General features: G+C 43.5%; 2 protein-coding genes across 2 annotated transcripts; both read left to right on the forward strand.

Moving 5' to 3' along the window:
• On the forward strand, positions 1-2647 carry LOC102303780 (beta-2-microglobulin). The gene is made up of 4 exons (XM_005933823.3): positions 1-250; positions 621-893; positions 1467-1503; positions 1739-2647. Exons 1-3 carry the CDS (start codon positions 181-183, stop codon positions 1478-1480), a joined length of 357 nt encoding a protein of 118 aa, XP_005933885.1. The 5' UTR covers positions 1-180; the 3' UTR covers positions 1481-1503; positions 1739-2647.
• Positions 2648-5659: 3012 nt separating this feature from the next.
• On the forward strand, positions 5660-14560 carry hspa14 (heat shock protein 14). Its single transcript, XM_005933827.3, has 14 exons — positions 5660-5791; positions 7611-7691; positions 8763-8845; positions 9361-9409; positions 10016-10121; positions 10944-11037; positions 11116-11220; positions 12027-12188; positions 12323-12478; positions 12735-12837; positions 12931-13146; positions 13322-13486; positions 14231-14298; positions 14400-14560. The coding sequence occupies exons 1-14, from the start codon at positions 5735-5737 to the stop codon at positions 14476-14478; spliced, it is 1524 nt and encodes a 507-aa protein (XP_005933889.2). The 5' UTR covers positions 5660-5734; the 3' UTR covers positions 14479-14560.

A 14560-nucleotide genomic window follows, 5' to 3' on the forward strand; every position in this document is an offset into this window, starting at 1 on the left:
GGTTACAGACCCCCTTTTTGTTAGTTAGCATTAGCACTGCCTGGACGTCCCGGTGTCTGTTAGCTAACACTCCCGATGTGAACGGTTTCACTTTCGGTGTGGATCGTGACGCACTGTTGTCTTCTCTCTGTCGAGCGAATCTCCAACAGCGATATATCGAGTCGGTCTGTGTGTGAAACAATGAAGACGTTTGTGTGTCTCGCCGTCGTCCTTCTGCTGGGACTCACAGGTCTTTCGGCAGTCAAGAAGAGTAAGTGATCTCCGGTAACTGAACATGTTTGTGTTTCCGAAATGGCCCGATGTTATCAGACGGAAGGCGCTCGGGCCCAGTGAAAGCAAAACGGCTTTAAAGGTAGTAAAGTGGAATCTCTGGGAAATGGCAAACAGTAACATACTTACAGTACTAAACGACTGATAACTTGTACTTAAAGGCGCTGTAACGTGTTACGAGTACTACGAGTACTTCCTTGTTTGGCTGTTGTACGTGACACACTGTGACGCAGATAATTGCCGTGTTTATATTTAATAAGTTGGTGGAATCTGAATGAATATTTATCATCTGGATTAAATTATTGTCTTTATCTAATCTGTAAGTGAGTGACTGTTTTTGTGTTTGCCAGTTTCACCCAAGGTTCAGGTGTACACCCGCTCCCCCGGACACTACGGGACCGCCAACACCCTCATCTGCCATGTCAGTGGATTCCATCCTCCTGAAATCACCATCGAGCTGCTCAGGAATGACAAAGAGATGCCAGGCTCTCAGCAGACCGACCTGGCCTTTGAAGAGAACTGGCACTACCACATGACCAAGCATGTGCCTTTCACCCCAACCAAGGAGGATGTGTTCACCTGCAGAGTAACTCACGGGGGGACAAAGAACACATATATTTGGGGTATGAGTGTTTTTCACTGTGTCTGTGTGTACGTGTTGTTTCACAGGTCACAGTACGTGAGGTTAGAAAATATTTTGCTAAATTTTCTTAGTTCTGTATTTTAGTTTTGTACACACATATCATCTGTTTTTATATATTTATTTCTTATTTCAGATCATGTATTTTATTACATTGACTAACATTGTTTACAATAAACAAAACTATGGAATAAAAACCGGTTCAGAAACAGAACAATTACAGAACATAGAACATTGTGCAAGTTCTTAATACTCCATTCATCACTCATTCATATTAAAAGCATCATGAAAAGAAACACGTAGTCATTCAAACGCTCATTAACAAACAAGCCAATAAGAACAAATTTGTAGTCTCAGATGTTGTCCTCTTGTAAAAACACATTTTATATTTTCAGAGACGCTGAAATGTTTTTACAAATGCATCATGTTCATCAGTCAACACTTGCCTGCTTTAAAGACCATATTGAAGTTTTAAGTTGAAATTGTGTTTGTAACAGGCGGGGAGAACCGGCCAGATCACAGCTAGCATAAACATGTTTTAAATGTCTCGTTTCAGAGGCAGATATGTAAGTTCTACACGTGTCCAGCTCCAGGTATGTATGTGCTCATCAGTATTCATACTTCAATATAATGACATTACATTGTTGTGGTGGAGGAGTGTGGCTTGTGTCTCAGCTGCAGAGCTGTGTCTGACAGCAGGGAAGCTACAGTCAAATCATAGCAGTGTGTTTGCAACCGTGCCAGCCACCCTCCCCTGAATCCGCTGCAGCTGACCCACAAAGCACTGAGTGATAGACAATGTTTGTATTATGTTTGTGGTCCCCACAGGTCTGCTCAGCAGGATGGAGAAGATTGGAATATTTCTGGAATCTTGAAAATGTCTAAAGTAATGGATTTGATTATGCAACCGTTTGAGCTTCACAAAATGAAAACACTGCGCTTCCACGGGCTCAGACAGCAGCCATCCTTCAGCTTCATTCGTTTCTTTGACACACAGCGCCACAGCAGCGTGCGTTAAACCACTCAATTTTGCGTCTGCTGTCAAAAGTGAACACGAAGTATCAACATCGACAGCAGGCGTCACGTTTGAAACGTGCCCAGCTTACTCCAGTCACGTAGCTGAAATGTTCCCTGAGGCCAAACCAAATGTATTTTCTGTGCCTTATTCTCTTAAAACAGCTGGAAGACAGAACAACCCATAACTACACTTTGCCTTTAACACATCCAGAACGTGTGAAGCACCTGATTTGAAGTTATCTCGAATGATGAGTTTTGGCATCTGCTGTGAAACGTCTGGATGTGTGTTACAGCTAGTAGGAAACACACATCCAGGTGGTGTCCGTGGGTGTGGTTGTACATGGAAAAGTGCAGAAGTTTTGAGGATTTGATTAGTTATGGATTTCTCTTCAGATAAATATTCCTTTAGGAATCTTGTGGTGATCTGAGTATCGACTTTGTGGTGGTGGTGAAACTGAAGTGTTGCATTGCTCTGATTTTTAAGGTAAATCTATACAGACTAAAGACTTTCATATTGATGTTGTAATAAGGTAATCAATGTAAATATGTATCCAATTTGAAAATGTTTATTTTACTAAAACATGCTTTGTGTTGAAATGACTCCAAACGTGACCGTTTGCTTGGTTTGTTTGTAACATTACAAGTTTATGAAGTTAACCAGACGGTTCCTGTTTGTTCTGGCATATTTTATGCAAAATAAAACGATATTGGTTTAATTCACATTGGAAGTCCAGCTGTGCACAGCGAGTTATTATAATAGTGATGTTAAACTGTGTCATGTGACCTGGCGTAGAAGAAGTCCTCCTCTCGCCGCCTCCACGTCACAGCTAAGAGAGGTTTAAGGTCCTAATATCCAACCTCATAATCTGCTAATATTTATTCGTAAGCAAAGATGAATCAAAATATAAGTTTGTTCACTGTATAAATGAGAAATCACTGAGTGAGAAAATGGGGTGAGAGTGATTCCACGTACTGTTAACAGGTGGAGCTGGTGGGTTCATGCATGGCTGCTCATTTTTCTTCTTAATGGTTTAGCAGGGAAGGCAGCTGGATGAGTTCGGACTGAGCGAGTCCCCTCACCTGCATCGACTACACTGCATGCTTGCTGGGTCACACTCATAGTCAGGACTTTTTAACATCAGAGAGCCAAGTCCGACTTCCTGTGTGGGGTTGTGGCCCTGCAGGTGATACATTCTGTATGTTTGAAGCTTGAATTCTTCCGTACATGAGAAAGGTCGTTGTTTCTCACCACTAAACGGTTTGTATTTAATTCTCGATTCACTGGAGAATCCAGGAGAATTCCAAGAAGTGCATGAAAGTCTGATGCTTCGGTGTATTCACGGATCATTTAGTATATTTGGGGTAACGTATGTTTTCACGCTTTATTGACTTTTTGGTGTAAAAAGGAGACCGTGTAACATCTCCACAGAGGAATCTGGAAATGACACGTTTGGATCTAAATTCAGACAAATTCACCAAAACAATCGAGGTGCATTAAACTTTTTGATAGGCACAAAAGTTCTTTATATGATTTAGGTACAAGAATAGAAACAGCCGTTCTTACTGACGGGCCTCGTGTTTCCACCCACCCCACTGCCTCCACCAAAAGCAGCAGAGCACTGTGCATCTCCTCTCCACCTGTGACCTCATGATCCACCTGCAGGTAGGCGGAGTCTGGACTCTTCGGTAAACACGACGTTGCTCCATGTGTTCAGGTTGCAGGACAGATGGACACCAGCACATCAGTGTGAGGGGACTGCAGGGTCTGGCCTGAGCTACAGAAAACTCCAAACAATCAATAACATAATAAGCTGTTTGCCACTGGCAGAGAATATTTTATATATAAAGTTTATAATAATATAATACAGGGATTATTATAAAGTTTTTACTGGGCACAACCTGCATACTCAGCTCTGCCAACCACAAATATAGCTCTTTATTTCTGAATGATTGGTGCCACGAGGTTTGCTGCCAGTCAGCGTTATTATAACAAAGAGCTGACCAAACAAAAATATCCTTACTTATTGTGTAAGGTTACATATATATACAATTAAATTACTGTGTCTAAATGATATTAAATCTAATTTATGAGTGTGAAGCGTCGTAGCAGAGCCCTGCGTGGGATTATTTCCTGCTGCATTTGCTGCACAAACCCACAGCAGGACTCTGCTTCATAGTTTTACTGAACGGTGTTACTGCAGTAATGAATGCCCGAGGTTTTAAAAGCGCTCTGATGTGATTTATTGTATGTTTACTGTTACTTCTATCAACTTAATATGAACTGTTAGCTATCACACAGCAGCAGCTCTTATTCCAGGGGGATTTCTAATTTCCCCAATAATAAAAACATACTGTGTAGTATGGCAGAGCTGCAGTAACAGATGTAATTGTAGGATGGGAATCAGAAATGTTCAGACATTTTTATGTTTACTTTTACTTCGTGATTATCAGGTAATTTAAGGTTTTTTAAGTTGTTCAGCGATCATTTAATAAGTGTTTAATAAGGAGTCTGAAGTACAATAAGGACAATCAATGTAGCTGATAATCAGACACCACTTCCTTTGGTGGCTCTTTGTCCTGGATCATCCAGCCAGGCTTCACACTCTTCTCCCAGGAAGCTAAAATGCTTCTCAGCTCCACAACTTTCAGTGTTTTAAGCCCATCATTACACAGATGCTTCAGAAGAGGCACTACAGACTGGACACAGCCCTTTTTAAAAGTTGTACTACATGTACACGAGTATTTGTCCCAAGCTATTTTTAAGCTCTGTAAAAGAAATCCAAAAAGTTCTAAAAATTCGAGACTGAGGTTCAGTTCAATGCATACATCTAAGTGCTGGACTCATATTACATAAACTATATGTAAGTGTGTAGTCCCATTACTTATAGGCAATCATCATAGCTTGTAATTACCATTTCCTCTCGTCTGTGTTTCCTGATTCAGCTACAGTCCGTTCATGACGTCGCAGAGACTGTCCACAGTCTGTCAGTCTCTCTTTTGGGTGCAAATTTGGATGAAATTGGGACGATGTTCTCAGTTAAACTACTGGTGCTGATAGTCTAGAACTTTAAGTGTTCACATAATCTGTCCACATCGTCTCATATCTTTACCTCAGCAGGAACAATAGCAGCCGCTGTTCAGCTGTAAACAACAGGTGATATTCATGACCTCGGTAGGGCCCAGTTTATAAAGTCAATGGTTTCCTCAGGACATGCAGACTGATGTCACTGTTGCTCAGTCAAGCATAACCTTATAAATAGGATGACAGAGAGGTTTATTTACTTTGTACATAAATGCTTTGTATTATCGTAACAACAGTGTCCCTTTTAACAGACATAATTCTTTATGCATCAGGCTCCGCCCCCAGCTACCTTCAGTCTATTTTGGATGCTTCCCAGCATAATGACTTAGTCACGTACCAGACATTGACACACGTACTTAGTTATAGTCTGAAATATGTTTACAAATACCGGTAATAAAAGAATTAGTGCAAAAGGAGAATCAAAGCGTGTCAGCCATGTACATTTGATTTGTTTCAGTTTCACGGACATCAAACGGAAACGGTCGTTTGTCGCCGTTTCTTCAAAGATATGACTGGTTAGTTGGCAACTACATACAGCCACAAAGATACCTGCAAAACAAATCATGAATACAAACAATGATATTAGAGTAAAAAAAATAAACATCAGTACTCCAATAAAAATACATGCTTTTATTTTGAACTACTCCAAGAAGAAATTCTTCCGGTTCAAAGGTGAGGAGAACCGGATCCATGTTTGTCGGTCTTTTGGGCTGAGGGCTGGCAGCATGTCGGCGATTGGGGTTCATTTCGGTTATACATCCGCTTGTGTGGCGATATTTAAGGTGAGTATCGCTCCATGAAACCTCGCATGTCGTCTTTGATGTGAACATTTACATGTCCTGAAGGATGGCGGTGCTCGATAAGCTGCTGGCAGGGTGGATATAAGTCAATGAATTGTTTCAGTTCAGTGGGTAAAATAAGGAGAGAGGATTGCATCCAGATTCTTCATCTCAGATTAATAACTAAGCATTTTAAACTGGGACACAGTTTGGTGCTCCGATAGGACATCGATGCCAAACACATGAGAAAACTGAGTGTCCAGTATTGTACTTGGACAACATCCACCTCTGACACCACCTTTAGAGTCCAGCTCCACCCCAGCATGATTTAGAGATGACCTTAAACTCCTGGATGGCCTTCCCGAAGCCCCGCCCCCAACCTTATAGTGTGGACTGCAGGGTCCAAGTGATTTAAGTGAACTTCCAAGAAAAAGGGTCAAATATGTGGACAGAAACTCGATGCTGGTCAAAGTGGCGCTTGCTAAGGAAACATGAACTAAATATTAGTGGAGTTTATAATGTTTATATTTCAGCTTTTGTGTACATAAAGTCACACAGCTGTGTCAGTGGATGGAGAGGCTGTCCTCTGAGCCCCTGAATGACTGACCTCCATCGCTCAGGGAGAGCCCCTCCACACTCACACAAAACCAACTTTTCGCCGCTTGTATCTGCAATCTGATTTTTTGCTTTTTTAAAGAACCAGAAATAATAGCGTGAACAAAAAGATCAGATCAAGATGAACAGATTCATGGCATTTCTCAACAACGATGCGCCATCTGGTGGCAGCATAACATTTAGGACACAACATTTGGGTATCAATAAATTTAAAAGAATTAAATTACATGACGAGTACTTCTGGACTAGTGACATCACTGCTGATGGCGAGTAATCGCGTACATCCCTGGTTGAAACTGTCACAGCTGCAAACATCATATTAAACTTTAGAAAGATTAACAATGCAGCGTCACTCAAGTTCACATGTGTGTAAAGGCAGACGAGTGAATACTGTGCAGTGTAAATTCAGACTTGTGCTCCCAGCCTTTGCTTTTTAAAGTCATTAAAGATTACTTTGTCCACGATTCAGACTAAAGGCGCTGACAGGCTGATGCTTGGCCTGCATGCTTGTTACTGTAAAAACTACCCAACTACCCTTTTTTATACAACAGCCTTAGCTTGTTACAAAGTGCACAAAGGAACACAGAAACTGCACCCAGGCCACTGCAGCCTTTCAGCATGTTGGGTCTTAAATCCAAGCAAGTTTTAGAAGTTTCACATTTTAGGAAACTTGAAAGCAAAAAAATGAAAACGTTGGAGTCTACCAGGCTTTTTGCAGCTGCGTCATTACTGCGTTCCTGTAATGGCACATGTAGACGATACAAACTAAGTACCACAAACCTTAATTAGATATTACTTTGAGGAGGCTGAACAGCCTCTTGTCTCCTTTCATCTCACGATTACACAAAACCTTTCGTGAGTCTCTGATTATTAAGGCTCAGTTCACATTTGTGCTGCATGTTAATTTGAGGTTTTTCAAGTAATTCAACAGTAAACCAGTTTAGGACAGTGATGTCTTTCCACTCCAGTCAAACAAGTCTTATGGCATGTAGTCAAGGTTCCTTGGACCAAGCTGAACTCCTTAAGGAGCCCTACGGGGACTGAAGTCTTCTCTGCTTTTTCACAAAGATCTGCAGCTTGGATTCATACATGAAATATATGTGGATAAGTGAGCCTGGAAATCAGCTGCTGATGCATCTGAATATCCAAGAGTTTTGAGCAAAGTATATATTTAAGTGTTTCTGAATGTATGCTGTGTGTTGTTTAGGATGGACGGGCTGATGTGGTGGCTAACGATGCAGGAGACAGAGTAACTCCAACTGTGGTGGGCTACAGAGACACTGAACAGGTACGACTTTGGCTTCACTTCTTGGGTTTGTGCCTGACCCATGCACTCAGTCTTTCCTGTTAGCACTAAGCATCATATTGGCTTTGCACAATGTCTGCATAGAAGAAATGTTGATGACCAATCAATGAAACATATTGCTAAAATATTTGCAGTGTTAAAAGTAACTGAGAAGTTCCTCTGTTATCACAGGTCACATGTTTCTGTGGTCATGGTCTTGTCATATCACCTTATAGTGTCTAGCATAGATCTGTCTAGCATAGATCTGTCTAGCATAGATCTGTCTAGCATAGATCTGTCTAGCATAGATCTGTCTGCTGTTTGGTCTGAGGAGCTTAGAAACAAAAGCATCTGGACTTCAAGTTGTTTGAAGACGTTTCACCTTTACGTCTGTCCTCCTTATCCTCCCTCGCTGGTGTCTGATCTTCTTTTCTGTGCCTCTTTGCTGACTTTAAGAACGCCCATTTAGGATAGCCGCTCCCTCAAATGTTCCCTCTAAGCCTGAAGGGAAAAAGAAGGAACACACACATGTAAAGGAAGCACTCAAAACATGCGGCTATCCTAATTGGGCCCACTCACATCCTGGGCCATCTGACCTCAGGAAATCACATGATAGGGTGGGGGCAGGTTTCACAATGAGCTCACCCGAAACCCTGGCTGATTGTGACCCACACCCAGTTTCACACCTTGGCTCATGTGATTAGAGGATCGTCAGGGGGTCCTTCGTCCCTCTGTGGGGGGGGGAAACTCCCACTGGGTTTAAATCTGGGACTCTCCGCCATTTGACCCTCGAACTGAAGAAACTTCTCGGATGAGAGGTGAAACGTCTTCAAGCAACTTAAAGAAGTCCAGACGCTTTTGTTTCCAAGCTCCTCAGACTACGATGACCTGGATGACCGAGAACCTCCACAGACACGTCTGCTGTTTGCTTTTTGGGTTTTTTATGTTTTGGAACTTGGAGAAGATGATTTTTTGCATTGAGGTGCAGAATTATTCTTACATTACTGACGGCTGCTTCCTGCACCTGTGAGATATCTACTGCAGCAGCCTTTTAACCTCTGACCTCTTCTGCAGATTGTAGGTATAGCAGCAAAACAGGGACGGGTCCGCAATGCTGCCAGCACAGTCATCAAAGTGAAACAAGTGCTCGGGAGAAGGTGACACAGCTGACGATGTTTTGTTTACAAATGTGAAACCTACATCATATTATTGTAATTATTAATAACTCAAAGAAAAAAAGCAAGATTATGCAGCTCTAACATAGAAAATAATGATGATGATGCTTGTTCAGATTGATTGTATCACCACACGTGGACATCAGTCTGGTTTCTCCTCTGGGAAAAACAGTAAACACTGTGGCAGGAACATGGAGGCTCCTGTACTCGCTGCTACATCCAGTCAGACACCTGAGACAGACCATCAGCTGTTACATATGAGAGGATGGCTTTGATCCATGTAGCAGTTGCTCAGTGAGCTCCAGTAGAAAGGAAACGGATGTTTTTGAGACAGAAATGACAGAAGTTACATTTCTGACAACATTTGTACTCATGCTGTGATATTTGTAGCCTGAGTGAGGAAGGAACGAGTGTTGTTATTATTTATTATCCTCGACATCCTGTGGACAGCAACTCATAACTGTGTGTGTGTTGTTTCTTTCTCTCTGATTGAAAAGCTTTGATGACCCAGAGATACAAAGGCACAGAACGGAGACCAAATGTCAGGTAGGTTTCACCAACAACCCTCTGAAAGAGCCTGCAGACCAAACGTCAGGAGATCCACACAGTTTGGATCCTGGTGTTTTACAGATAGCAGGAGGCGGTGCTGAGCCAGCTCGTCTCATTTTCAACACTTCTTCTGTGCTCACAATTTTAAAACGTTGCCTCAGGTCTTGTTTGATTTAAAGCTGATGATCCATTAATGTTAAACAGCCCTGTGTCACACTTCTCCCTCCTGACTACATCCTTAGATCACAGCTCCATTTACTGACTCGTATTGACAGGATCCCTCTGATGTTGGATTCAGTAGATAATGAGTGAATTGTTCTGCAGGGATTTACAGATTTACAGATAACTGCAGTTTGTTTTCTTATTTACATTTTACACATAATCCTAACTACACACTGGCATTACTTACACTGAGAAGCATTATAGCATTATATTATCATTTTTAGTCTTTTAGAAGCTGCCTTAGCGGCACACATGCTGAGAGTTTAACTTCCTGAAAATGCCAGTTTATGGTCTGTGAGAGAGTTTCTCTAGAACGATCTGTGATGACGGCACAAAAACACAGTTTGGTTTTTGGAGTCTGAGGATGTTTTGTGTGTTTAGGTTGTCAGCAGAGAAAACAAACCTTTTTATGAGATCACATCAGGACAGCAGCCAAAGTATGTTGCTCCAGAAGATGTCGCAAAGCTCATCTTCCAGAAAATGAAAGGTAAATCTGTTAGTGTGAAAATGTTCGTCATTATTTCCAAGGAGCCAAAGTTTCTGGTAGATTTATTATTATTTTTCATGTGGTCTTCAGTGATGGTCCTCCAAGCTTTCTGCAGCCTCGAGGGCCGGTGTCCTGCAGGTTTCAGAGCTCACCCTGGCTCAGCACACCTGATTAGTTCATTACCAGGCCTCTGGAGAACTTCAGGATATGTTGATGAGGTCATTTAGCCATTTAGATCAGCTGTGTTGGATCAAGGACATCTAAAACCTGCAGGACACCGGCCCTCGAGGCCTGGGGTTCCCCACCCCTGCTGTTGGCAAAGTCTTACTCAACAAGTACCTGTTATCGCACAACACCGCCCCGAGGCGACAAAAAACGCTTCATATAAGCTTCATACAAACACGTTTTTGTTTTTGCAGTTTATATATTTTTACATATTATTTCTGGGGCAACATTGTCAGCTTCTCACAGCGTGTGGTCCTGATAATGTGTCAGAAATTTCCCACCATCAAATCGTCTTCGTTGGACATCTGATACTTTTGAAAACTCTCTAATCGACTGACATCAGTTAAGTTTGCATGTCCTGGACGTGTTAAAGTGTGAGAGCATCTGTCCAACAGCTGAACCGCGTCATGCAACAGAACCATGCACGGCTATTACACAGTGACTGAAAGTGGACTGAGCAGTGCTGTAATAATGTCCTGGTGTTTGTCAGAAGGATGAGATTTTGTAATGTCCTGATACGTAAAGCCTCAGAAATGAATTGTGGGTATTCAGTTTTCTGTAAAGTAATCACCCGACTGATTATGGCTGTTTCCACAGAAACGGCTCAGTCGGCTCTGGGAGGCTCGGATGTAAGCGACGCTGTCATTACTGTTCCCTCAGAGTTTGCACATGCTCAGAAGCGTGCTCTTAGGTAGGTGCATCTTTTTTTATGTCACTTTGAAAATATGCATCTATTTCAGTTTTTAATCGTCACCTCTGTTTCCTTCAGGAACGCGGCTGAAGCTGCAGGGTTCAATGTCCTGAGGCTAATCCACGAGCCTGCTGCTGCTTTGCTGGCCTATGACATCGGACAGGAGTCGCCGTCAGGGAAGAGGTGTGTTTTAGGAAAGGAACACCTCAGATTTCATTATGGTCACTGGTTTCAAACTGACGTGGTCGGCGTGTACCCGAGCCTACATGAACTCTCCTGAATCTAAGGAGGATGGGACTGCCGTTACTTCTACCACCTGATCCGACTGGTAGAATCAGTCTAACATTAGTTTGGGCTCCTCACAGCTTGGGGTCCTTTGTAAGCTGTGTTGGCGAGCAGGGATCGACGCTCCTGCTGATCCGACTTACGGCGCACACAGAATGTTGTTTGGAAAAAACTTTATCCAACAACATGTTTAAAAAGCTGGAGCATCTAAAATCCTTGTGGGAGTTCTGCTCGACCTCTTCCACTGATACCTGCTCGACTCCACTCGAGTAGGTATCAGTACCACGATGTCCAGGGGTCGTTATAGCAACCCAGTCCAAAGTCCAGTGATGTCATTTGTATGCAAACACAACAAACAGCGGAGGACACGTTAGGCCTGCTGCTCAGTGTGTGGCTGTTTAAAATCAGACTCTGGGACCACGGCGTGGTCTCATGAAGGAGACGCTTTCATTACTCAGTGACGCCACTGACTAGCCAATCAGTGGTAGGCTGTCTGCTGATGTCACATTTTTAGATCGGCTCTGATTGCTGGGAACCCCGAAACGAAAAAGCTACCGGGTACTACGGCCAAGTGGAAACCCCCCAGAACCCCACCCACAGCCAATAGAAGTAGTGCGTGCGTCAGCTACCAGCAGACAGAGCAGTCACCGTTTGAATGAATTTTCCATCTTCTTGTCCTTTAGCGATGCGTCCTGTCTCCACAGTCACGTCCTCGTCTACAAGCTCGGTGGGACGTCCCTGAGCGTGACAGTGCTGCAGGTCAATGGAGGAATGTTCCTGTGTCGCAGCGCTCACACTGACCACAGCATCGGAGGAGAGGCTTTCACTCAGGCCTTAGCGCAGCACCTCGCCTCAGAATTCAAACGGTACCAACCGAACATCAGAGTCTGAACGATTTACTGAGAAGGACCAAAGCAACAGACGAACATCTTAAAGATTTTTCTGTATGTTTGAGTCCGTGTAGCTGTCCTCACTCTGTGTGTGTGCGTGTGTTGTACAGCACGTTTAAGCACGATGTGAGCTCTAATCCTCGGGCTATGTTGAAGCTGATGAATGGTGCAGAGATGGCTAAGCACTCCCTGTCCTCGCTGGGTTCGGCCAACTGCTTCGTTGACTCCCTTCATGATGGTATCGACTTCGAGTGCAGCGTCTCGAGGTGAGCTGTTGTGTCGACACACAGATTGTAAGAATCTGAATATTATCGTTAGCTGAGCCTGAGCTGAAGCTGGACGTGGAACGAAACATTTGAGATAAACGTTTGAAAGCATAAACGAATAAAAACTAAACGAAATCAATTGAGCAGCAGAATTAAGGGAAAAGTCGTTTGTTAAATGTCTTTTCCAAACACACATTATCAGGATAACTGAGATATTTTGTCCTTCGTGACGACCTCTGTGCGTTATTTCTTTCAGAGCTCGATTTGAGCTGCTCTGCTCTTCACTCTTCAACAAAAGCATCCAGCCAATCAAAGCCGTCCTCGAGGAGGCGGGTCTTACACCTCACAACATTAGCAAGGTACGGCGTGCAGGTCTTTACTGATGCACGAGTGATGGCATAGCTGTGTGTTAAATAGAAAAGCCGCTCCTCGATCGCTGCCATGTGTTGCAGGTGGTTCTTTGCGGCGGCTCGGCCAGAATTCCTCGTCTGCAGCAGATGATCCGTGAAATGTTTCCGGATGTGGAGCTTCTCAACGCGGCACCTCCTGACGAGGTCATTGCTGTGGGCGCAGCCCTGGAGGCGGGCCTGCTGGTCGGCAGAGATGGCCTTACCCCAGAGGAAGACTCTGTCACAGTGGATGTGTCTTCCATTGACGTACTAGTAAAAGTACTCAGACCTCAGATAAACATCTTATGTTGCACATGGTCTTTGTTGCATGCACATGAACGTAAATGTTTCAGCTAGTCTTTGTACACTACTTATGTATTTGTACATAATATCATTCGTTAATACTGTAATCGATTTCTAACGGCTTCTGTCTGACCTTTGTGGTGTGTTGGAGGAGATGGATGAGTCTGGAGCTGAGATGTTCACGGTTCTCCTTCCTGTGGGCACACCCCTCCCTGCCCACAGACATCACATCCTCAGGGGGGACGGAAAACTGTCCTCGCTTTGTTTGGAGATTTACCAGCGATTCATCACAGAGCAGCCGGAGAAGCTGTCCAAGGTAAGCACAAACAGACTTCTGCTTCCTGTCTGCCTGCTGGTGCAAGTCACAGTTTACGAACTGCTTTAGAAAAACGTCACAACAAGCTGGGAACCATGTTGGGATGTGTTTGCATTTTAGCAACTTGGCCAAAAGTCCGGTGACGTCATTTGTTTGCGACACAAACACAACAGTGCAGGACATGAAGGTGAAAGCATGCTTGTTAAGCATCTGCACCTTGTTGCCGAGCTGGACAGAGACGTCCTGCAGCAGTTTCTGAGGTTCATCTGAACATGTTTCTCCTCTGATGATATGAGAAGAGAAAAACTAAAGTCTAAGCAGAGACTTCGTCCTCTCCGTGGCCTCGTGCTCCTCTCAGCACTGATGGTGAAGTGTCTCCTAGAACAGATACCCCGTGTTGTCACTTACCTGCACAAGACCAGGTGCACTATGGGAAGCAAGCCAGAGTTCATGATTTGGCCAATGTTCTCCTGGGAAATCTTGGGTCCATGTGGATGTTACTTTGGCACATAGTACCTCAGCATTCTCTCAGACCACATACACCCTTTCAGGGAAATGTTTTCTCTGAGGTGTTCCTGAGTTTTAGGCTTGGCCTCTAAATTCCTCAGATCGCCTCAGGGGAGAGGTCTGGTTTCTCTGCTTAGGCTGCTGCCCCTGTGATCCAGGATGGATAAGCCAGAGAAAATCATCATAATTATTAGAATCACTGTCAGGTTCCTGCTTATGTTTGTGTCTGTGTCACAGATTGTTTTTAGAGACCTGCAGCCCACAGAGGAGAGTCACAGCATTGACACTGTGGTGACCATGAAAAGGTATTTCCTTCCTGGGTAACATCAAGAGTCACGTGATGATGATGATGATGATGATGATGATGTTGTTGCAAACATGTATATGTTTCTTCTTTATGTTGCAGCGATGGCTCCATTCATCTTTCCTGTGTAGAACAGGGCACTGGAAGGTCAGAGGTCGTCACCATAGCAGCTGCATCGTGACGTGTTTTCCAAAAAACAAACGAAGCATGGTCTCAGTGCGATGTTATTTTCTGTGTTTTGCCCAATAAACGTATTAAACGTG

Source organism: Haplochromis burtoni, unplaced genomic scaffold (genome assembly GCF_018398535.1).
Source record: "Haplochromis burtoni strain Fernald_Lab_line unplaced genomic scaffold, NCSU_Asbu1 Contig_173, whole genome shotgun sequence".
Lineage (NCBI taxonomy): Eukaryota > Metazoa > Chordata > Actinopteri > Cichliformes > Cichlidae > Haplochromis > Haplochromis burtoni.